Raw genomic sequence first — 23,492 nt, forward strand, 5'->3', positions numbered from 1 at the left:
CTCTTGATACTATTGTTGACTTTTTTCCAAAAGCTCATTTGTGGATTGAGCAAGGCTGGCTGGTTAATTTGGGGACAAATTTTCCCACTTGTTTTACCACACCTAAGAAGCACTGTACTACATTTTCACATGCTGGTGTAGAAAGCGCAATGATGGTTCTAGGCTTCCATTCATCCACTGACATGTTGTTCCGGGATATTGTGTCCTAGAAATATAACCATTCTGGAGAATTTACAATTCTCATTTGGGAGGCCTGGATTTTGACGTGCCTTTCATCTTGTATTATCTTCATTTCTCCATGAACTCTGATGTCAACCATTTGGTAAAGGATTCCATGTTTCCAAACGTTCACTTTTAGAAAAATCTGTGGTGTAATTGAGATTCCCTATGGTAGACAGTTAAAGCAATACATTCTGAATTATGCAATATATATGAGTGTAGTTGGCAATCTTGATTCTTGGATTGTTTTTTTGCCAGAATCTATTGTTAGCATCCATTTTTGTGAATAACACACTTGTCAATTTTACCAAGCTATAGATGAAATAGATGGACTTTCAGACTTAGCCCTTTGTTTAACTAAGTGAAATCCTTCGGCAAAAAGTGAGGACTGTAAATGCTGGAAACCAGAGTTTAGATCCTAACGAAACGTTGATTTTCCTACTCCTCGGATACTGCCTGACCTGCTATGCTTTTCCAGCATCACTCTGATCTAAGTGAGATTCTTGCACAGTCTTAATTCTCCCTGTCTTTAGGGGTCAGCTATTAGCTTAGAACACCATTGTGTTGATTGTACCACTGCTGCTAAAACCTTGCTTTCAATCATGCTGTCTGACTGAGTTTTACATTGCCAATCTTCATCCTTTGACCAGCAATGTACATGCTGATGAGTTAGGGTTTTCTTGAAGAATAATGTGGTACTCTACTTCAAACTGCCTAACCATTAAATAACTTTGGAAATTCTTGCTGAAATCCTGTCTTGTCTTTGTTCTGAAGTATTGTATCCATTTTCTCAAACAGACTTGAGCAAACACATGCATTTCTGCTCAGCACTGATGCATTTTGAATCCTCAGTATGTGTAATATGTCACTTGGTTATATATAATATTTCTGTGACTAAGCTTTACAGTAATTTTCCCACACACTTGAAAATCAATATCATCTTGACCTTGGGGTTTAATGTTTGCCTGTCTGACTCAGAGACTTTAGTCATAACAAGCTCTCTGCCAATATTGAAACAGCTGCTTCCACATTAATCTAACTTATGTTTCAAACCTTTGCACTTCTGACCATATTAGAATAATTCTTAGGGTTTCCTTGTTTGATTTTGGACCTTGATTTCTGCCTCCATTCTGGATTGAATTTCCTGTTCCAGCTTGAATCCTCCTTGGAATGAACAAAGTTGGTTAACTTCTTACCAACTACCATTTGGTCTCTAATTAATTAATTCCTTAAAACTACATATCTGCAATATCCTCCTACATCATATAAATCAGTTAAAAAGATTTTTGTTCCATAAAAAGGATTCTCTCAATCACTGATATCACTGATGAACTCTTACTGGAACAGCTATTGTACCTACAGTGTATAAAATATGTTAACTTGGTAATGCTTCCGCACGTGAACCTGAAGTGTTCTATATTGTTTAAACTTCCTTTCAAAGCTCCCACTTTTGGCCTTGTTGTATGATTGCTGCATTATCAAATGATTAAAGTAATGACAAATCCACATCTCTCTGCTACTACAAATGACTGATGTGGTTGAGTACTTGGTTTTTCTTTCTGACTGTTCAAGTGCTCCAATCCCGTCTGTTCCCACTCCAGAATATTGCAGGCTTTTAGCTTGGCGTCAAATTAGATTAAATTAGACTTACAGTGTGGAAACAGGCCCTTCGGCCCAACAAGTCCACACCGACCCGCCAAAGCGCAACCCATCCATACCCCTACATTTACCCCTTACCTAACACTACGGGCAATTTAGCATGGCCAATTCACCTGACCCGCACATCTTTGGACTGTGGGAGGAAATTGTGCTGAGGTTCTGTTGTTTTTTGCCATTTGTGGTTGTCCCACTCTAGCCCTGTAATCAAAGTCTTCCAAGATTTTTGTTTTCCTGCCTTTGGAATTTTCTCCTTTCTCAGCTTTATGTCTTATGTGGCAGTGGCCTGCATTCTGAGTCTTCCTGATGTACTCTGTCCTTTGGACTCTCCTTTTATCTTTAGATTCAGGCTCTGGAAGAATTACTGCTAATTGCACTTTGAGATGCAGTCTGGGGTACTATGAGTTGTGGATGTCTGCCCTTACACAATCTTTGAGGCTGTTTGCTCCTTACCGCTACAAAAGGATCATCAGTGTTTGAAGTGCTCCAATTCTCCCTTATTTGCACCTGTTCATAGTAGGTTCTCAAACACAGCATAACTTTCTCTTCACATGCTTATTCCAAACTAGTGTCTTCTCTTGGTGATATCAGTGATGTGATCAATTGCATCATCATGATCTACATGTATCTCCTTACACCATAGAGTAAGCTCATATGTTGAATTCAGAGCTTCTTGACTTAGGGTAACAATCCGCAAGTAGCCTGATTGACAGCATTTTTGGATGAGCAACCTGCTTTGCAGAATACCAATGCCGATGCAAACAGGAGAGTCAGAAAGAACGCAGGTGGAATTCTGACAAAGGGTCACTGGATTCGAAGTGTTAACTCCGCTTTTCTCCCCACAGATGCTGCCAGACATGCTGAGTATCCCCAGCACTTTCTGTTTTTGTTCAGATTTCCAGCATCCACAGTTCTTTGTTTTATTTTAGAATACAAAGCAGGTTGAGTTCCAGACCTGGGATCCCTGGTAGCCTGAGATCTATGGCATTGACAGTTGAGAGTATGTCTGACATAGATCTACTTTGTTTTTAACCTGTTTGACCTGAAAATCTCAGTTAAAGAAACAACAAGAAAAATGGCTTAAATATTATCAAGGAACAAAACATCCATCGGAAAGCTCTTCTGACTGTTTCCTCGATGAACTTAGAAGCAGGGTGTTCTGTGCGGCTGTGGGCAAGAGTGCAGCGCAGTTGGCAATAATAGCAGGTTCAAAGTATTGGTGTACACCGTGCAACAATCGCCAGACAGGGATGTTCCCTCCCAGTTGGGGAACACCTCACCAGTCAGGGACATTTGGCCTCGGGTCTTCAGATGACCATCCTCCAAGGCTGACTTCAGGATACACAACAACGCAGGGTGGCTGAGCAGTGGCTGATAGCCAAATTCAGTATCCATGAGGCTGGCCTCAACCAGGATCTTGGGTTCATGTCACACTACAGGTGACCCCACCACACTGTACACTCTCACACACGCACATACTCTCACACTCATGCAGACCCTCTCATACACACACTCTCTCTCAGACACACACAAACACACGGTCTCACAGACATTCTTTCTCGATCTCTCTGTCTCCCTCACACACACGCGCACACACAGAAGTCTAAGAGGTTAATTTACATTTGCATAATTAATTGCAGAAACGTTCAATTTTGTTCAACGAGCACACAATCTGCAGGTAGTCAATCCATGTGACATTACATAAATTCCTACTCTGGAAATAGAACCAGTCTGACTCAAGATTGGGATACAGACCGACTCTAACCTCACACCTTTGATGCATTGTCCGAGCTGAGATGTCACCTTTTTTTGTAAAACCTTCAATTATCTCGAGAATGTGATTTGAAAGAAGTTCTGTGATTTACATATTAATGAACCAATACCTGCAACCCATTCTAAAAGATATAAGACTTTACAGCAATCTAGGTTTGTTCAATAATATCGTATCAGTTGCATGCATGATGCTGTGATCTTTTTGCTATAAATTCTGGGTCTTATGATTCTGCTCCACAGTTACCTGATGAAGGAGCAGCGCTCTGAAAGCTGGTGCTCCTAAATAAACCTGTTGGACTATAGCGTGGTGTTGAGAGTGTGGTGCTGGAAAAGAACAGCAGGTCAGGCAGCATCCAAGGAACAGGAGAATCAATGTTTTGGACATGAGCCCTTCATCAGAAATGAGGCTTGTGAGTCTGGGGTGGGCTGAGAGATATTAAGAGGGGTGTGAGGCTGGGGGTATATAGCTGAGAATGCAATAGATGAAGGTGGAGGAGAAGGTGATAGGTCAGAGAGGAGGGTGGAGTGGTTGATGGGAAAGATGATCAAGAGGGCAGCACCAAGTTGGAGGCTTGGTGAAATTCATATTAATCCTGTGTTATTGCAGGGTCCCAAGGTGAGAAATGAGGTGTTCTTCCTCCAGGCATCAGGTTGTTAGGGTTGGCGATGGAGAAGGCCCAGGATCTTCTTATCTTTGGAGGAGTTGAAGTGTTTAGCCACTGGTTGGTGGGGTTGGTTAGTGTGGGTGTCCCAGAGATTAGATTAGATTACTTACAGTGTGGAAACAGGCCCTTCGGCCCAACAAGTCCACACCGACCCGCCGAAGCGACAACCCACCCATACCCTTACATATACCCCTTACCTGACACTACGGACAATTTAGCATGGCCAATTCACCTGACCCGCACATCTTTGGACTGTGGGAGGAAACCGGAGCACCCGGAGGAAACCCACGCAGACACGGGGAGAACGTGCAAACTCCACACAGTCAGTCACCTGAGGCGGGAATTGAACCCAGGTCCCTGGCGCTGTGAGGCAGCAGTGCTAACCACCGTGCCACCCCCTTCTGTTCTCTGAAACAATCCGCAAGTTGGTGTCCTGTCTCTCCAATGTAGAAGAGACCACATTGGGTGTAACGGATACAATAGATGACATTGGAAGTGTGGGTAAATTTCTGTTAGATGTGGAAAGATCCTTCAGGGCCTTCAGAGATGAGGACGGGGTAGGCACGGATTGGGGGGATAGTGTGGGCACAGGTTTTGCACTTCTTGGGGTAGCAGGGAAAGGTGCCGGGTGTGGGCTTGTGGGGGGGCGTGTATCTGACACAGAAGTTGCGGAGGGAATTGCCTCTCCGAAACGCTGATAGGGGTGGGAAGGTAAATATATCCCTAGTGGAAGGGTCTGTTTGTAGGTGGTGGAAGAGGCGGAGGATGGTGCAATGTATACAGAGTTTCTGCCCCACCAAGCCTCCAACTTGGAAACATCCTCTTGACCTGGCCATCGTCTTTCCCATCTATCCGCTCCACCCTCCTTTCAGACATGTCTCCTTCTCCCCCACATTCATTTACCTGTTGCATTCTCAGTTAACCCCTCCACTCCAGCCCCACCTCCCTCTCATTTATCTCTCAGCTCCCCCCACCACCACCACCTCGGCCCACAAGCCTCATTCCTGATGAAGGGCTCATGCCCGAAACGTCAATTCTCCTGTTCCTCTGATGCTTCCTGACCTGCTGTGCTTTTCCAGCAACATACTCTCAACTCTGATCTCCAGCATCTACAGTCCTCACTTTCTCCTGTAACCTGGTGTTTAACATTGTGCATGTGGTTAGGTCAAGTTAGGATTGAAAGCAGACTGATCTGTGCTGCTAGTTGATCGGTCTTACAGAGTGAGTAACTGAGACAAATGGATATAGGTTTCAGGCAGATGAGGTTCGAAACAGGGAGGTCATAGTTTATGGGAAAGATGAAGGAAAGAATGAGTGCTTCTGGAGAAGAAATTGAACTGGTCACAAAGAAAAGATTAGAAAGTGAGGCAAATGGAAAATCAGATTGTTAAGTATGGATGTTGCCAAGAAAACCATTTTCGAGGATTTTAGAATATGGTAGGGATAAGAAATATTTTACAGAAATAAGAGGCCACCCACTTCATCCTGACCGAGAATCTGCAATTTAATCTAATTGATGTCAGGAATGTATATGTGACTATGTTAAATTGTATTCCCAAAGTAATATCCAAACAGCAGCCTCAAAAGGGACTGGGTTGTTTTTGCAGAAAACATCACGACTGTTTTCCAGGTTGCAGCCTACTCATTAATAATGCCATGGGAGGTCCTCTCATCACTTATTTGCTCTTCAGATAAACAGAAAATTAGTCATTGACTGGAATTCTTCCAGTGGCTTGTCACATTGATCTCCAACTCTAAGGAAAATGTTCTCCGTTAGCATTTTTGAACAATGAATCAGCAAGGGTTCTTTGTGAATGCAGATTAGCATCCTTACCAGTTCTGCAAGCAAATGAACAAACATAAAGTAAAGAACATATTATAGGATTCTGATCAAAGTGCATGATAGCTTCATGTCAAGCTTATTGAAATCCTTTGTTACTTTTCGCTGTAAGCAATTCTTTTCATTTTTTTCCAGGAAGCAGAAACAGGAAGTAATCTTCACACAACAGACTATTCCCTAATGAGTTTATGAAGTTTGATGCCAGTGTGATGTTAGAAATGCAGGCCATGTCTTCCAAAGACAGGTGGTTTGTTTCAACAGCGAATCCCTTCAGCTATTTATAGGACATAAAATACTGACCACATTTCTGAAGAAGGTTGAATAGATATGAAACATTAACTCTGCTTTCTCTCCATGGATGCTACCAGACCTGCTGAGTTTTGTCAGCACATTCTGTTTTCATTGCCAGTCTTCAGTATCTGCAATCCATTGTTTTGTTAAGATACTGTCTGTACCCAACCAGCTTGCACTAGCAAAATTCACAATGCATTGTTCAACATTAGATGTGATGCTGCAGTTGGATCACATTTGCTATATCGTCTAGAGTGAGTGGAGAATTACATTGGCAATCAATTTAGGATTGTTAGTTGAGCTCGCAGTATGGTGCACGTTTGTGTATTGGAAGCCACATTAGATTAGATTCCCTACAGTGTGGAAACAGGCCCTTCAGCTCAACAAGTCCACACCGATCCTCCGAAGAGCAACCTGCACATTTTTGGATTGTGGGAGGAAACAGGAGCACCCGGAAGAAACCCACACAGATACAGGGAGAATGTGCAAACTTCACACAGACAACTGCCTGAGGCGGGAATTAAACCTGGGTCTCTGGCGCTGTGAGGCAGCAGTGCTAACCACTTTGCCACCCATATTCCTCTTTGGGACCGTGTACTTTGCAGATGCAATATTTTAACCCAAAGACACAGATGGCAGACATTCTCTTGTTTATTTCTCAGGGTAATGCCTTCACTAATCAGATTCAAAGTTAAAAATCACACAACATCAGGTTACAGTTAACAGGTTTAATTGGAAGCACTAGATTTTGGAGCGCCGCTCCTTAGATTCATGTCGCACTACAGGTGATTACCATTGCACTATATACACAGACACACGTATACACACACATGTATACACAGACATACGTATATACACACGTATACACAGATACGCACAGAGACACACGCATCCTCTCTCAGACTTAGACACTCTACACTCACATACACACACACATACACACTCACAACACCCCCCACCCCAGACACATGCACACATATACATTTGTGGGGTGAATTTGTACTTGCAGAGTTACATTGTACTTTGCTCAAAAACTGCATCAATTCACGTAAGACTCTGTTAACTCACGTTTTAGATTAGAATCAGTCTAAATCTTATGGCACAGACAGGGAACATATGGGGCTAACACCTTCAACATATTATCCGGCTAACACCAATTGTTACAGTTAACCTGAGAATGTCACTTTTAAAAATAGTTTTGTGATTTACATATGAAAGTAGTGAAACTATCATGGTGTTCGAACAGATAAAAGACTCAACAAACAATCAAGGTATTTTTTAATGTATAATTTCAGTTACATCACACTGTAAACTTTTGCTATAAATTCTGTGCCTTACAATTGTGTCCTCCACAACCACCTGATGAAGGAGTGGCACTCCGAAAGCTAGTGTGCTTCCAATTAAACCTGTTGAACTATAACCTGGTGTTGTGTGATTTTTAACTTTGTACACCTCAGTCCAACACCAGCATCTCCAAATCATAATCAGATTCATTGTGCCTTGTCTAAAATTTCAACAAAGCTTCATGGTTTACTGTCAGTCATCATTAATTGGTCCATTCTCCATGTTGTTATCTCTGAGTCCACTTGCCAGCCAATCAGCTGTCCTTTCATACAGCAAAAATGCTTTTACTTTATAATTTTTCTTGCAAAGTGTGCAAGAAGAAAAAGCTTTGACAAATACATCTTTTTTTCAACAATATTCAAGTTCTGTGCTATCAAATGACTATTCCCTCCTAATTTAAACGACAAAATCACTTTTGTAGAAAAGTTTTATTTTTATTCACAATCAATTAGTCATAGAGCCATACAGCGCAAAACAGACCCTTCAGTCCAATTCATCCGTGCCGACCAGACATCCCAATCTGACTTCATCCCATTTGCCAACATTTGGTCCATGTCCCTCTCAACCTTCCCTATTCATTTACCCTTCCAGATGCCTTTTCCATGTTGTAATTGTACCCAGCTCCACCACTTCCTTGGCAGCTTGTTCCATACACGCACCACCCTCTGCATGAAAGATTTATCCTTCAGGTCCCTTTTAAATCTCTCCCCTGTCACCTCAAATCTATGCCCTATCGTTTTGGACTCCCCTACCCTGGGGGAAAAAAGACCTTGGGTATTTACCCTATTTATGCCCCTCATGATTATATAAACCTCTATAAGATCACCCCTGAGCTTCCAATCTTACAGGGAAGAGTGCCCGGCCTATTCAGCCTCTCCGTTTAGTTCAAAGGCTCCAAACAGGGTAACATCCTTATAAATATTTTCTGTCCCACGATGAAATATCATCACAATATAAGAAGAGAAATTTGAGACCAGTAGAATCTAGCATTGTGGTTTCAGATTGTTAGCAAAACAGGAATTGACTTAGAGCACTGACTAATTTTAAAATCATGATTAGTCAAGTATTAACAGAGATAATGATCTTAACAATAGTCTTAACTCCTGCTGCAGTAAAAATAATAAATATATTATAAATGTTAATATCCATTTCTGCTCTTCCCAAACCCCACCCTCACCTTCCCTCAGTTTGGCCCAAGGATACTGGGAGCAGCTGCATGCAAATCAAACTATGTCAGAGCACTTTTACTACACAAGGACAGCAAATCAAACCAAATCAGCTTCAGGATGACTGAAATAACAACACACTGAATTTAAAATATTCAGTGATCCTCAAATTTGCTCAATTGTTGCTCGCCACACCTTATAAATAATTGATCTTGGATAGAAAGATTATATATTAAACAGTTAATTTTTTTGTTTATTATTAAGAATGTAACTTTAGCAAAACTTGTATAAAATGCAGAGCAATCTAATTAATATCTGTGATCTTGGACTGAACGTCTTTGATCGTAAACCCACTTTCTAGTTATCGCATTTTTATCTGGTCACCCTCTGTTTTTTTCTTGGGAATTTTTCTGATACCCTTGCACAGCTCTACACAGTCCATTCTGAAGATAGTGCTCTGGAACTCTATCTGCCTGTACATCAGTATAAGTTGACTGTGCTAATTTATGTAATTCAAGATCTGTTTTCTGTGCCTCAACCAGTGATATGAAAAACTCCCTCTGAAGTATCTACACCTTTCATAAAATTTCACCTATCCTTTCATTGTTTGTGGTGTTGTATCAACTGTTACTGGATTTTGTTGAATTATTGCTCTGGCTGCCCCACATGGGGAAAAGACCTAGAACCTGTTCCTGTAATTGTTCTATTTCTTGAACTGCCTTTGGGCATTCAGGAATTATGGGCAAAGCTATGAACTTTAGTCCTGCCAAATCATTACTCAGAAGTAAGTCTACACCCAGGAAAGGTAATGTCTTTCGTACTCTGACAACTACTTCTGCTGATGGCTAGTCATCTGCCAGTTGTGCTTTATATAATTGAACCAGAATATATTCTCTGTGAATCCCAATTATTCTTAGTTTCTGTCAAACTTTCTGGAGGGAAGACTTAAGTCTTTCTCCAGTAAAAGTGATTATCTTGTTCCTGTACGGTTGAGTGTTTAGCTTCTTCACCTAAAGAAAAAGGAATCACATTCTTTTTCCACAAAAGCCCTCTATACCTCTCATCTGTCTGACGTATTTCTTTGCTAAAAACAGAATTTACCTCCGCTCTTTTGTTCTCAATAGAGCTACAATCTTGTCTGTAGTGTTATCTTTATGAGTTCACTTCTCTAACTCATTTTTACTAACTGCTGCACGGTCCCTTGGTTTTACCTTGCAAATTCCAATTTTACAAATAAACGTGGCCCACCTTATTACTATAGAAACATTTAAGCTTTCTAACTTCACCTCCACCTTCAACACTTTCCTTCCTAGTCTGAGGAAGTGTTTTCGGGACATTCCCTATTGTCCGTTATCCATACAAGTTTATCTGCCTTCCTTCACTCTCCCATTTCGTACCTCTTTCAAACTTCTGGGGTGACAGAAAACAGTGGGTGGCATAGTGGCTCAGTGGTTAGCACAGCTGCCTCGCCAGCGACCCGGTTCGATTCCCACCTCGGGCAACTCTCTGTGTGGAGTTTGCATATTGTCCCCGTGTCTGCGTGGGTTTCGTCTGGGTTCTCCGGTTTCCTTCCACAATACCAAGATGTGCAGATCAGGTGAATTAGCCATGCAAAGTTGCCCGTAGTGTTGGGTGGATTAGTCAGGGATAAAACATAGGGTAGAGGACTGAGTCTGGTTGGGTTACTGTTTGCTGTGAACAAGGACATGAGGTTTGCAATTCGCCATCCTCTAGCACCATCATCCTGGGGATCCTGGGAAAATTGAAAGATTGTTGTCAATACCTCTGAAATTTCTTTTTCGTTTCTTTTAATATCATTGGATGCATCTGGTCCCAGTGTCTGATCGACTTCAAATGGTGAAAGCTTATCGAATACCAACTCCTAGTCAATTTTCCTCCGTTGTAGTGACTGTGTTTCCTCTTCTGCCATCATACCATGGGCAGAATCTGCTTCGTAAATGAAAACAGATGTGAAGTATTCATATAACATGCCTCTTGCCTCCATGTGTCATTCACCTTTTTGGTCCCTGCTTAGCTCTTCTACTTTTACAACCCTTTTTACAATTTGTGTGCTCATAGAATACTTTGGGATTTTCCCTGCCAGTCATTTCTTTGTTCCATGTGTTTGTTTTCTCACCTTCCTTCTGAACCTTCTGTATTCATTTTGATTCTGAACTGTACTTACTGCCTGACACCTGTCATAAGCGCACTTTTTTCCTACTTTATCTTAGTTTCTATCTCCTTTGTCATCCAGGAAGCTCTGCTTTTGTTTGTCTTGCCTTTCTCTTTTGAGGGAACGTTCCTTGAATATGCCTAAAGGTAGCCTGTTGTTCAGGTACTGTTATTCCTGTCAGTCAGCCTTTGGTTTCTGTCCATCTGGCCCAGTTCCATTCATGCCATACTGAAGTTAGCTAACCACCAGTTGATTGTAACTACTCTAAGTACTTTGTCTGCTGTCTTTGTGGCAAGATTAACATTCACTTTGTGTTTTTCAGAGAGCCTCTGGGGCGAGGCGAAGCACTGCAACATGCTTACTAGACAGCTTCAGGAAAGTTGGAAGAAATCTAAAGGGAACCACATCGTAGAAAAACTGATTTTTGAAGTCACTAGTGCCAATGTAGTTCAGGACACGTCCTCCAAATATGTGGTGAGTGTTTAATGTTGTTGAGGTTAACTGTTGAATAGATAAGCCTTTGTTTTCTTGATGAAAGGCATTAATGTGTCAAAAAAATTCTACACCTTATTATAGTCTCACCATTGAGGTGAATAGCATAGGAAAAACTAAAGAAAAATGAGAATATCATGAAAGGGAAGGGATTAGACAGATTTTTTAATAGAGTGAGATCAGCTGAATTAGATTGACCCTTCTCTGGAAATTTTTCTCTTTATCTGTCCCCAAATACCTCCAATCTGACATTGCCATAGATTCACTGATATTAAATCTAGAATCTGTCAATACGTTTGAAGAATGAACAGCATCTGAACAGTTTCTTAAAACATAGAAAGGTGGCAATAGACTGAGATCACCAAACCAGGCCACTTGGAACTAGGATTCAGCAACTCGGGAGTTTTGCTGTTCTGTCAACTAGAACCATTTTGAGTTAATTTCTTGACTTGATTTGATGGGAAACTTGAAACATGCTCTCGCAAACACATTTGGATTTCATTTTGACCGTAAATGAACAAGTGCTCAAACACTCAGGCGTGGAATCCATTTATGGGTGGTGTGTGTTCACATTGCTGCTGCTCTTTATAATTCTCACAGTCACACACATCCTTATCTGGTCTGGTCTCGTGTAACTCCAAACCCACAGCAATGTGATTGGCTGTCAATTGCCCTGTGGGCAATTAGGACATGGGTAACAAATACTGGCCTAGCCAGCAATATCCACATCCAGAGAATGAATTTTTTTTTAGAAAAGTGGATTTGCTTTTGTTTCTTGTTTTACATCTTTCTCAAGCAAACACACTTGAGAGTATGTTTTACTTTTTAAAAAAAAAATCATTTTTCTGATAGAAGATCTCAAGTTAGGAGTTCAAACTCTTCAAACTTCATTTATATGCTTTTCTTTTTGATTGGTCAAAACTGCAACATAATTGTATTTTACACTTTTCTTATTGACTAACGTTCCTAAACTGAAGTATATTAGTCACACACTGAAATGTTAAGTAGTTTTTCAGAGTCCATTTTGTTCCTTTTAAAATTCTGAACATATGCATCTTTCTATAAATAACTGAAGTTTTTCAAACAATGTGTAATTACTTCATTAAAGAGTACCAACAGTTGGAGGGATGTATGAGCTACCATATGTCAATGTGTCCTACTAATCTTTCAGTTCATTTATAGTAAAGAATCGTTTTAATCACAGAATGCCACAGTTACTTGTACTCTGTAATTATATATTGAGTGCAAGTCATTATCTAAACAGTCTCCTGTGCCAAAGGTTTTTTTGCCCATGTTCTTCAAAGATCTAGGCAACAGTATTAATTGTTGTTTGGGTCACAAATGACACATTGTGTAATCCTGTATCAATTTAGTCTTCCTTTTAAAAATTCAAACAGACTTCTTACATTTCTAATGGTGTTAGGTTTGTTAATTAAAGCAAAAATAGAAATGACAGGCAGCAGCAATCCAGTGTTACTTTAATTGACCCATTAGGAGTGGCTTAACTAGGGTGATAGCTGGTAATGCTCTTCATTAGGGCACTATGATTCCAGATATAGCTATCTCACCAACAGGGTGAGACAGCGGCTATTATTAATAAACTATGACAGTGGCAATTAATAGATAAAATGTCAGACCAGTGGGAATTGCTCAAAAATGATTTGATTATGGTACAGAAACAGTTTATACCCAAAATGGATAAGAACATTACCTGACAAAGAAAAAACAGATGACTAAAGAAGAAAGGTGTACAGAAATTTCAAGAAACGATGAAAATGTGTAAACCCTGGTGAAAAGAAGTGCACAAAGAATAACAAAATAGACAGTATGTGCTTTAAAAAAAGAGCTTAAATATGAACTTGCATGAGACATCAAATTCAATACAATTGTTTTATAGTTCTATTTGGGGAAACATCAAGAGTATTATTGAAGCTAACAATGATAATGTTCCTAATTAAAGTAAGGAATGATTGGCATGTTGGTGAATTAATGGCAGTCAGTATTCTTGGCAGATGATAAGGATGTGCCATTTCACACAATAAAACTAATCTTGTATCAGGGACAAGGACTCACCATAATTCACATGAGCAAAAATAATAGTACTGGAGAAAATATGATGGTAAAATGTGACAAATCCTCAAAATACATTGAAAAAAAGAATTTTAATCTTTGGTATTGCCCTAACTATAATTCTCTAAATTTCTTGCAATTCAGAAACTCTTCCTTTTGAGCAGAACATTGCAAATGTTATGCAGCTCCTTAGGAGAGGTGAGAAAGGGAAACCAGAAAATTACAGGCCAGAAATAGATGGTGACACCTTGCAAAATGTCCATATTACAGAGGAGGAAATACTGGATGTCTTGAAACGCATAAGGTGGATAAATCCCCAGGACCTGATCAGGTGTACCCTAGAACTCTATGGTAAGCTAGAGAAGTGATTGCTGGGCCTCTTGCTGAGATATTTGTATCATCAATAATCACAGGTGAGATGCCAGAAGACTGGAGGTTGGCTAATGTGGTGCCACTGTTTAAGAAGGGTAGTAAGGACTAGCCAGGAAACTATAGACCAGTGATCCTGACGTCACTGGTGGGCAAGTTGTTGAAGATAATCCTGAGGGACAGGATGTACATGTATTTGGAAAGGCAAGGACTGATCAAGGATAGTCGACATGGCTTTGTGCATGTGAAATCATGTCTCACAAACTTGATTGAGTTTTTTGATGAAGTAACAAAGAGGATTGATGAGGGCAGAGCAGGAGACGTGATCTATATGGACTTCAGTAAAGCATTTGACAAGGTTCTCCATGGGAGACTGATTAGCAAGGTTAGATCTCACAGAATACAGAGCGAACTAACCATTTGGATACAGAGCTGGCTCAAAGGTAAAAGACAGAGGGTGGTGGTGGAGGGTTGTTTTTCAGACTGGAGGCCTGTGACCAGTGGAGTGCCACAAGGATCGGTACTGGGTCCTCCACTTTTTGTCATGAGAGCATAAGTGGTACAGTTAGTAAGTTTACAGATGACACCAAAATTGGAGGTGTAGTGGACAGTAAAGAGGATTACCTCAGATTACAACAGGATCTTGACCAGATGGGCCAATGGGCTGAGAAGTGGCAGCTGGAGTTTAATTTAGACAGATGTGAGGTGCTGCATTTTGGGAAAGCAAATCTTAGCAGGACTTATACACTTAATGGTAAGGTCCTAGGGACTGTTGCTGAACAAAGAGATCTTGAAGTGCATGTTAATAGCTCCTTGAAAATGGAGTTGCAGGTAGATAGGATAGTGAAGAAGGCGTTTGGTATGCTTTCTTTCATTGGTCAGAGTACTGAGTACAGGAGTTGGGAGATCATGTTGCGGCAATACAGGACATTGGTTAGGCCACTGTTGGAATATTGCGTGCGTGCAATTCCGGTCTCCTTCCTGTTGGAAAGGTGTTGTGAAACTTGAAAGGATTCAGAAAAGATTTACAAGGATGTTGCCATGGTTGGAGGATTTGAGCTATAGGGAGAGGCTGAACAGGCTGTTTTACCTGGAGCGTCGGAGGCTGAGGGGTGACCCTATAGGGATTTACAAACTTATGAGAGGCATGGATAGGATAAATAGGTAGTGTTTTCCCAAGGATGGTGAGTCCAGAACTAGAGTGCATAGGTTTAGGGTGAGAGGGGAAAGATATAAAAGAGACCTAAGGGGCAACTTTTTCATACTGGGGGTAGTACGTGTATGGAATGAGCTGCCAGAGGGAGTGGTGGAGGCTGGTAAAATTGCAACATTTAAAGGCATCTGGATGGGTAAATGAATGGGAAGGGTTTGGAGGGCCGGGTGCAGGCAAGTGGGACTAGATTGGGTTGGGATATCTAGTCGGCAAGGATGGGTTGGACCGAAGGGTCTGTTTCCATGCTATGACTCTATTTTAGCATTACATCTGCTGTGAGGAAATTACTAGTCTATAATTAACCATAGAATAACTGAAGACATGAAATGTTTAGCTGCTTAGTAACAGTGCCAGCCTAAGTTTATAAAGGGTGGGTTAAGCCTGAAGGACCTGACTAAATCTTTTGAAGAGCATCTAATAAGTAAACACAATTGTAGCAAATAGATTCCAGTATAATTGAGGCCAGAAAATAGATAGATCTGAGTACCTTCTTAATGGTGAAAGACTAAAATCAGTATCAGTCAAACAAGTTTATAGTCCATGTACAGACCACTAAAATGTCATAGGCAGCTATCAAAAAAAAATTAGAAGGTTAATAGAATGCTGGCTTTCACATCTATAAGTAAAGAATATAAGGGGACTGAAGTCCTATGAGATGCTTTAACTGTTTTAAGTCCTTGAGGAAGGAAGAAACAAAGTAATAATTTTGTGTAGAATAACAAGCAACAATTCAGAAGGATGTTAATCAAGAGCTACAGCATTTTTTTACTGTATTCTTCCTTGAGATGTGGATGTTACTGGATGGGCATTTGGGTGCCCATCCCTAATTACCCTGATTAGCTCTGTGGTCTATTTTAGGGATCAGCTAAGAGTCAGATATATTGTTGTGAATCTGGAGTCACATGTAGGCTAAACCAGGTAAAGAGAGCAGATTTCCTTTCTTAACAGACCATAGTAAACCAGATCAAAGTTTGCAATGATTACCTGGTAATGTGATCCTCTGCTATGTGGAAAAGCTGCTTTCTGACAGATCAAGGGTGCTGGTGAAGATCTACGACCCCTCAAGAGGGGCCTCTTGGTTCGAGATTGGTCAAAAGAATCAACAAATGAGGTCCACTCAAAAAGCAAAGGTCATTAGTTTATTGAATTAAGGTACCTTCATGTGATTCTATCCAGCAACACAGAGTTTGAAGCTTCTGTGTTCCGTGGTGAAGTTGCGCAATTACATTTGAAAATTACATATTATTTATATTTTTATTTAGTATTAGTACAATCTTAATGACGAGAAAGACCAATCACATATAATAAGATGACATGATTTACAACAAGTTAATCCAATGATATTTCCTGGAAAAGGGTTCTTAATTAAAAAAAGTTTAATCAACTGTAATATGGTGATGTGATTGAAGACAGGCTAATCCAATGCTATTTTTTAAGAAGGATATCTTATTTATGTAAATTGTCATGCCATGTATCAGTTCAAGGTTAGTCCAAATGGTCAATTAATGTCAGTAATCATGTTATGAAAACTCTATTGTCCTCTTATATTTGAACTGCAACTTAATTCTGCATATCAGCAGTATGGTCCACACGCCATTTTATAGTATTCTTTTAAATTGAGAAACCATTTTATGATAATAAAAATCTACATATTTTTGTTGCCTAAATTCAAATTTTAGATCCTCACTGGTGATGGTGTGGTTATTTTACAGAAACAATTGTATTAACCATACAAATACAGGTAGTTCTCGGATAACGTGCATTCCAGCAGCACGGTTTGTATATAACGTTGCTGAGGTTGGAATCGAACCCAGGTCACTGGTGCTAAGCCACTGTGCCACCCCATATTGTCCTTGGTTTTCTTTCAGAGGGGTCATGAAGGCAGAAGTTCCAATATGTCTGGAAATATCTACTTGAGAAAGTTTCTAAGTTTTCTTTTAAAACACTTGTACAATGAAAAGGGAGTGGCCAGTTCTCCCAATTCAGGTTTTGGTTTGGTTGCCTGGGGTGCTGGCAAAAGAAACAGTTCCATGGTGATCCTCCCCCTCTCCCCGCCTCACATTTTGTCTCTCTCTCTCTGTGATCTTACCCCTGTCAGAACCTGTGTTTGATTTTACCGTTTTTTTGCCAAGGGAGTGTTTATGGGATGTTACAGGTATTTGGAACAGCATCATTAAGTTGCGATAGAGTCAGTTGGGTTTTTGAATATTTATGTTATTCTAAATTTGATTTTCTTTTGTGAAATAAATTGTTTTGTTTAAAACTAAGTGAATGGGCCACTTGCATCACTGTTGGAATATCCACTTTACATCTGCTTAAAACAACTAGAAAAGTTAGGGTCTGAGCTACCTTCTTGAAATGTTTTGAGGGCGTCTGGCCTGGTCCATAACAATAGTGACAAGAATGTTAGCAAGAAGAGTCCTGCTGATAAAATTGCAGGTGGTGAACGCAAAAGAAAGGCTTTAACACTGGATGAGAAGCTAGATATTATAAAGTGTTTTGAGCATAAGTAAAGAATGTGATATAGCCCGCTTAACAGGAATGAGAGAGTCTATATCTTATGCACCATGATGACCCTCTGTCCCTGCATTAACAATATTTTTTAAATACTCTGTTAAATTTATGTTTATTGATATATATGATGTATATCTTCATTCAGGCTGTGCCACACTATGCATTTGACCTTTGGGTGATTTTTGAGTGATTGAGAGTGATATTTTTTGCTGGTCTGCCCCTAACCCCACTTTTCCCATAGGCCCTGTTATTTATATTAAGCGATTTTCTAATTGGTGAGGTTTTGCTGGAACGCAACTATGGCGTTATAGGAGAACTACTTGTAGCACACATTCCTGAACAGAGAGCACATGTTTAATATGACTGGAGTACCACTCCCAAAAGTATGTACAATTAAAGCCAGTGGAATTAAGGGCAATGAACTGATGTGAATAAACATTTGGTTGGCAGACCCCAGACAAAGAGTAGGAATAAACAAACCCTTTCCCAGATAGCAGCCAGTGGACTGCTGGGATGGCACATTGGATAAGTAGTTAGCATTGCTGTCTCTCAGCACCAGGGACCCAGATTCGATTCCAGTCTTTGGTGTGCGGAGATACCTGTTCTCCATGTCTGTGTGGGTTTTTGCCTGGTGCTCCAGTTCTGTCTCAGTCCTTGGATGTCCAGCTTAGAGTGGATTGGCAATGTTAAATTGTCATGTAGTGTCCAGGGATGTGTGGGTTAGGTAGATTAGTCAGGGTAATTGCAGGGGAGGGTGGAGGGGGGTTGAATCTAAATGCTCTTTGGATTGTCAGTACAGGCTTGATGGACGAAACAGCCTCTTTTTGGAGTCGAGAATTTGATGATTGCTGTTACTGCTGGGATCAGTGCTTTGACCCCAGCTATTCACAATAAATATTAATAATTCTGAGGGAACTAAACGCAACATCTCCAAGTTTTTGCAAATGAATGGCTTGGGTGGGAAGGTAAACTGTGAGGAGGATGCAGAAATGCTTTTGTTTTGGGAGAAAATGAGTGAGTCGACAAATGTGGGTGAAGTATCAGGTGAATAATGTGAGGCTATCTACTTTGGTAGCAAAAACAGGAAAAAGTTGAAAATGTGTTGCTGGTTAAAGCACAGCAGGTCAGGCAGCATCTCAGGAATTCCTGAGATGCTGCCTGACCTGCTGTGCTTTAACCAGCAACACATTTTCAACTGTGATCTCCAGCATCTGCAGACCTCATTTTTTACTTTAAGCAAAAACAGGAAAGCAGATTCATATCCGACTGGTGATAGTTTGGGAAAGGGGGTGGTGCAACAAGAACAGTTGCTGAAAGGCAGCAGGTGGTGAAGGCCAATGGTATATTCACCTTCATAGTGAGAAGATTCAAGCACAGGGACAGGAATGACTTGCTGCAATTGTCTCCTTATCTGAAGAAGGATGTTCTGGTTATGGAAGGAGTCCGTTGAAGATTTACCAGATGGATCCTGGGATGGCAGGGCTGCTGTAGTAAGAGAAACTGAATTAGTTAGGACAATATTCATTTCACTGGAGTTGAGAAGAATGAGCAGGATCTCATAGAAACTATTAAATTTTAACAAGACTAGACAGGATAAATACAGAAAGGATGTTCCTAATTACCACGGAGACCAGACCAGGTCTTAGTCGGAGGAGGCCAATTTGGATTGAGATGAGACATTTCTTCATCCCCAGGATGATGAGTCTGTGAAATTATCTGCCACATGTGGTGGTTGAGGCCAAAATATTGAATGCTTTCAAGAAGGAGTTAAATACAGTTCTTAGGGCTTAAGTAATCAAAGGGTATGGGAAGAAAACGAGAACAGGGTACAATACTGGATTAGATGATCCTTCCTGACCATATTGAATGGCAGAGCAGTCTCGAAGGGCTGACTGGCCTACTCCTGCTCCTGTTTTCTATGTTTCTTTGTTTAAAAAAAAGCATTCCTACTTTTGATAATTCCTAAAAGTGCTGACTATATCCATACTATTAGGATACTGCACATTCAGAACTCTTCTGTGCTTTGTGATTTCTTGCCAATCTGGAAATGCTGTTCCTAATGTGTAACTTTAAAGATTCCGAAGTCTCTCTCAATCTGATACTCAGCTATTCAAACATATTCCCCATTTCGCAACCATTTTCTTTTCAATGCTTTGTTTATATTTTGATTAATTATGTTCTGCTATTGCAATGTCCCTGTTAGGTTGATATCATCTGCTGATTGGATTAGCCCTCATTGAGGATCCCCTCTGGTAAAGGGGGCCAGGTCAGATTGGCTCACTGATACTTGATTTGATTTTACTATCACATACAGGAGCACAGTGAAAAGTGTATATTGCCACACAAAGCATCATCCTATATACTAGCACCTCGGTACAGAATCTAAAGAACAAGGTAGAAAAAAAAGGAACAAAGTTAAACATTGCAGTAATTATAGTAAAGCATAAAAACATACAAAATAAGGTTAAAGGTTACACACTGTAGACCTTATACTATTAAGTAGAAAATAAAGAAGTAAAGTTGAAAGTTCAAACGTTGCAGTCTTTCTTACTTACATAGCCACAGTGGGACCACACTTCAAAGAATCACCTCCAGTCGGGTCCTGTCTGGGAGAAAGCGCTAGCCAGTTTCTATAACTAAAAGTCATTTACTGTGCCATCTGTACTGACAGGGCGAATTCCAGTTCAAAGGAGGTGCACTCCCAGCAGTAGTGTGAGCCAGTGACGATGCTATGTGCAGTGAGGTCAGTCCCTGGAGGGATTTCCCTTTACGCCCATGGCTGTGTGCATGTATGAAAATAAATTTTGATTTACCTGCCTGTGAACCCAGGTTTTCCTATATTTCTCAGTGGCAATGGCCTCTCCCACTGCGCTGCTGCGGGTTTAGAGCTGTCAGTTCCATGATGGGGCAGGCAATTAGGAAGGTATCTGGGGTAAAATTACTGAGTGGTTCTGCTGTTGGCAAATTTAACCAAATTTTCACACTATTGTTGGGATCACCGTTCAACTGCTGAAACTCAGCCTCAAGTTTCTGAATTCAGTCATCGATGTAGCTCGAAAGTGCTGGTAATTCCAACATGAATCACTGGGGTATCTCATTTCATACTGTCACTACTGGTATGCTCAATTTGATATGATTCTTCTAACCCTTACTCCATTATTTTCCATTTTTCTTTTAACTGTTGTAGAATTTATCATTGTTGACTTAGTTTGTCACTTGCCTCAATTGAATCTGAGGTTGGTCAAGCAGAATCTTTTCTTTTGCTGTTCAAAAGATTTCTGGTCATTCCTGACAATCAATTTCTTATGGGATTGAAGTAAAGCTGATGCCTGTGTGGCTGACTTTAACTGTTTTATTACCCTTTATGAAATTGTAACCAAATAATAGTCTGTTTGTATTCAACTGATACTTCCCTGGTGTCCATCAATTGCAATGTAACAATTATTTTCACTTTTTATTTGAAATTGGACATTTTTGAATGGAAAATACCATAAACTGTTCTTCCCTGGAGCAATGTAGTAACTAATTCTGGAATCAATGATAGTCCAATGGCTCAGGCTATGAAGCCGAATGTGCCACAAGCACTTAGTTACATTTGGTGGAATACTTGAGGGAAATATTTGGAGTCCAGTACCAGTAATGAAGAGACAAGGACTTGTGTTTCTGAAGTGGCTTTGAAGGCTTCATGATGCTGTAAAGGGGCTTTACAATGAAATAAGTATTTTTGTAGAATGTCACATTTGGTGTGCCACAAAGCAGCCAGTTTGTACACTGTAAGACCCTAATATACAAAAGTATAATGTTGACTGAATATTGATTAAAGTTATTGGTTAAGAGCCAAACTTTGGTCAGGACGCCACTGAAATTCCCTTGAAAGTAATACCTTGGAATCTCTTCCAGACACATGAAAATGCAGAGGTCATGACTTAATGTCTCATCTGTAAAACTACAGATGTGACACTTGGCACTGCTCTATAGTGTTAGCACAGATGTTGTGCTAGTGTCACTCGAATAGGAAATAAAACTACAGCCTTCAGAATTAGAAGAAAAAGAGCAATGAAGAGTGATCATAATGCCTGTGTGTTGGACCAGTGTCATTGCAAATATAGCTTATACATATAACTCCATTATTCATTGTTAAAAATGGTAACAAATGCCTATAAGGAAGGTCATTAATAGATCTTTTCCATTTCCTCACAGGCCTATACCATACATGTTATAAAATCAGGCAGCTTCGATGGCAACAAGGCATTGATTGTTCGACGTTACACTGATTTCGCAAAACTGAATGAGAAACTCCATAAACATTTCAAGGAGGAGATGAGCAACGTAGTATTTCCAAAGAAGATCATCAGGAAAAACTTTACACACGAAACCATAGCCAAACGCAGCCGAGCGTTTGAGCAATATCTCCAGCACATACACTCAATCACAGACATTCGCAGGTCCAAAGTATTCCTGGAGTTCTTTTATCTGCGAGATTTAAAAGCTGGTCAGGGGTTATTGCGGGGTGGGATGTGTGAGGACGCTATGGAGACACTGATCAATGCTCTTCACTTGCAACAGAAGCTGGGGTCCTGGGACACTGAGCACTTACTTTTCACTCAAGCTTCTATTTCACTTTGTTACCAAGAACTGGATCACTTGGAAGAAGCCCAGGCCTACTGTGAGCAGGCCTTACAGACAGTAGACAACCAGGAGAATCATCCACTTCTGGTACCTTTACTTCATTCCAACATCAGATTATCCTGGAAAATAGCAAAGGACAAACGTCAGTCAGAAGCCAAACTCCAGCAACTCCAAGAATCAGGGTTAGATACTTTAAATCAACCTAGCCTTAAAGAATATCTTATTAGAGATTTTTAGATTAAATTAAACACAGCTTGATGCTACATGAGGGTTAGAGGGAGACCACTGTAGGTACATTTCAGTTGTTTCATTAAAATTGTTTTTTTTATATCTGCAAGAATTTTAAAACACACCAAAGTTTAGTCAAAGAATCTCCATTTTTTGGGTAATGTATGCAGCTTTTTTCATCTTTCCTAAATCAGAAAACAAAGGTTATGACACCTAAAACATAACGTTGTAAAATAAAACATTTTATATTTAGATCTGTCTAGAAGGAAGATTTGCTGGAGACTCACCTGATCATATTGTGATCTCAATCTTATTCTTTCTTGTTTCGAAGAGCATACTTTGTATTGCACCCAGCCTTATGTGGATATAGGCATGATGGCGATATTCATTAGGAGGTGAAAATCACATTAAGGTTACAATACTGGGTGAATTGCTGATTTAATAGCTTCAGTATTATTGCAAGATTGGTCTTTGGAGTTGTTCAGTAACATGCGTTGAATTTCTTTAATAATAAATATAAAGGTCGCAGTCTATCTGTTAATGTCCCTTCTATATAACCTTTGTCTCTAATTCTCAGAGCGGTTGCTATATACTCTTCACTCTTCACACTGACCCAAACTAATCCAGCGTAACCTTCAGAGAAAAATTAGTTTGACTGGTTGGACAATAGAGAGAGAAGTGTGCAATGCTATAAAGCTATATTGTTTTCAGAGAAAGGAAATAAATGCAAGCACTCCTACTGAGCTATATTAGACCAGGGAGCATAAGGTTTCACCTGGCCAGTCATAATTAGCCTCAGTTTTCAGCTATGCTTACACTTCATAAAAATAGGAATGGACTCTGGTAAAAC

The 23,492-nt window shown here is 40.2% G+C and overlaps 1 protein-coding gene across 1 annotated transcript in view; it reads left to right on the forward strand.

Moving 5' to 3' along the window:
* snx21 (sorting nexin family member 21) overlaps nt 1-23,173 on the forward strand; it is a 47,477-nt gene extending 24,304 nt beyond the window's left edge. The window contains exons 3-4 of the mRNA XM_060835970.1: nt 11,450-11,601; nt 21,986-23,173. Of these exons, the coding sequence (XP_060691953.1) occupies nt 11,450-11,601; nt 21,986-22,651 (818 nt within the window). The 3' untranslated portion in view covers nt 22,652-23,173. The remainder of the gene's footprint in view (nt 1-11,449; nt 11,602-21,985) is intronic.
* Nucleotides 23,174-23,492: the final 319 nt, after the last annotated feature.

This window comes from Hemiscyllium ocellatum, chromosome 15 (assembly GCF_020745735.1).
Source record: "Hemiscyllium ocellatum isolate sHemOce1 chromosome 15, sHemOce1.pat.X.cur, whole genome shotgun sequence".
Classification (NCBI taxonomy): domain Eukaryota; kingdom Metazoa; phylum Chordata; class Chondrichthyes; order Orectolobiformes; family Hemiscylliidae; genus Hemiscyllium; species Hemiscyllium ocellatum.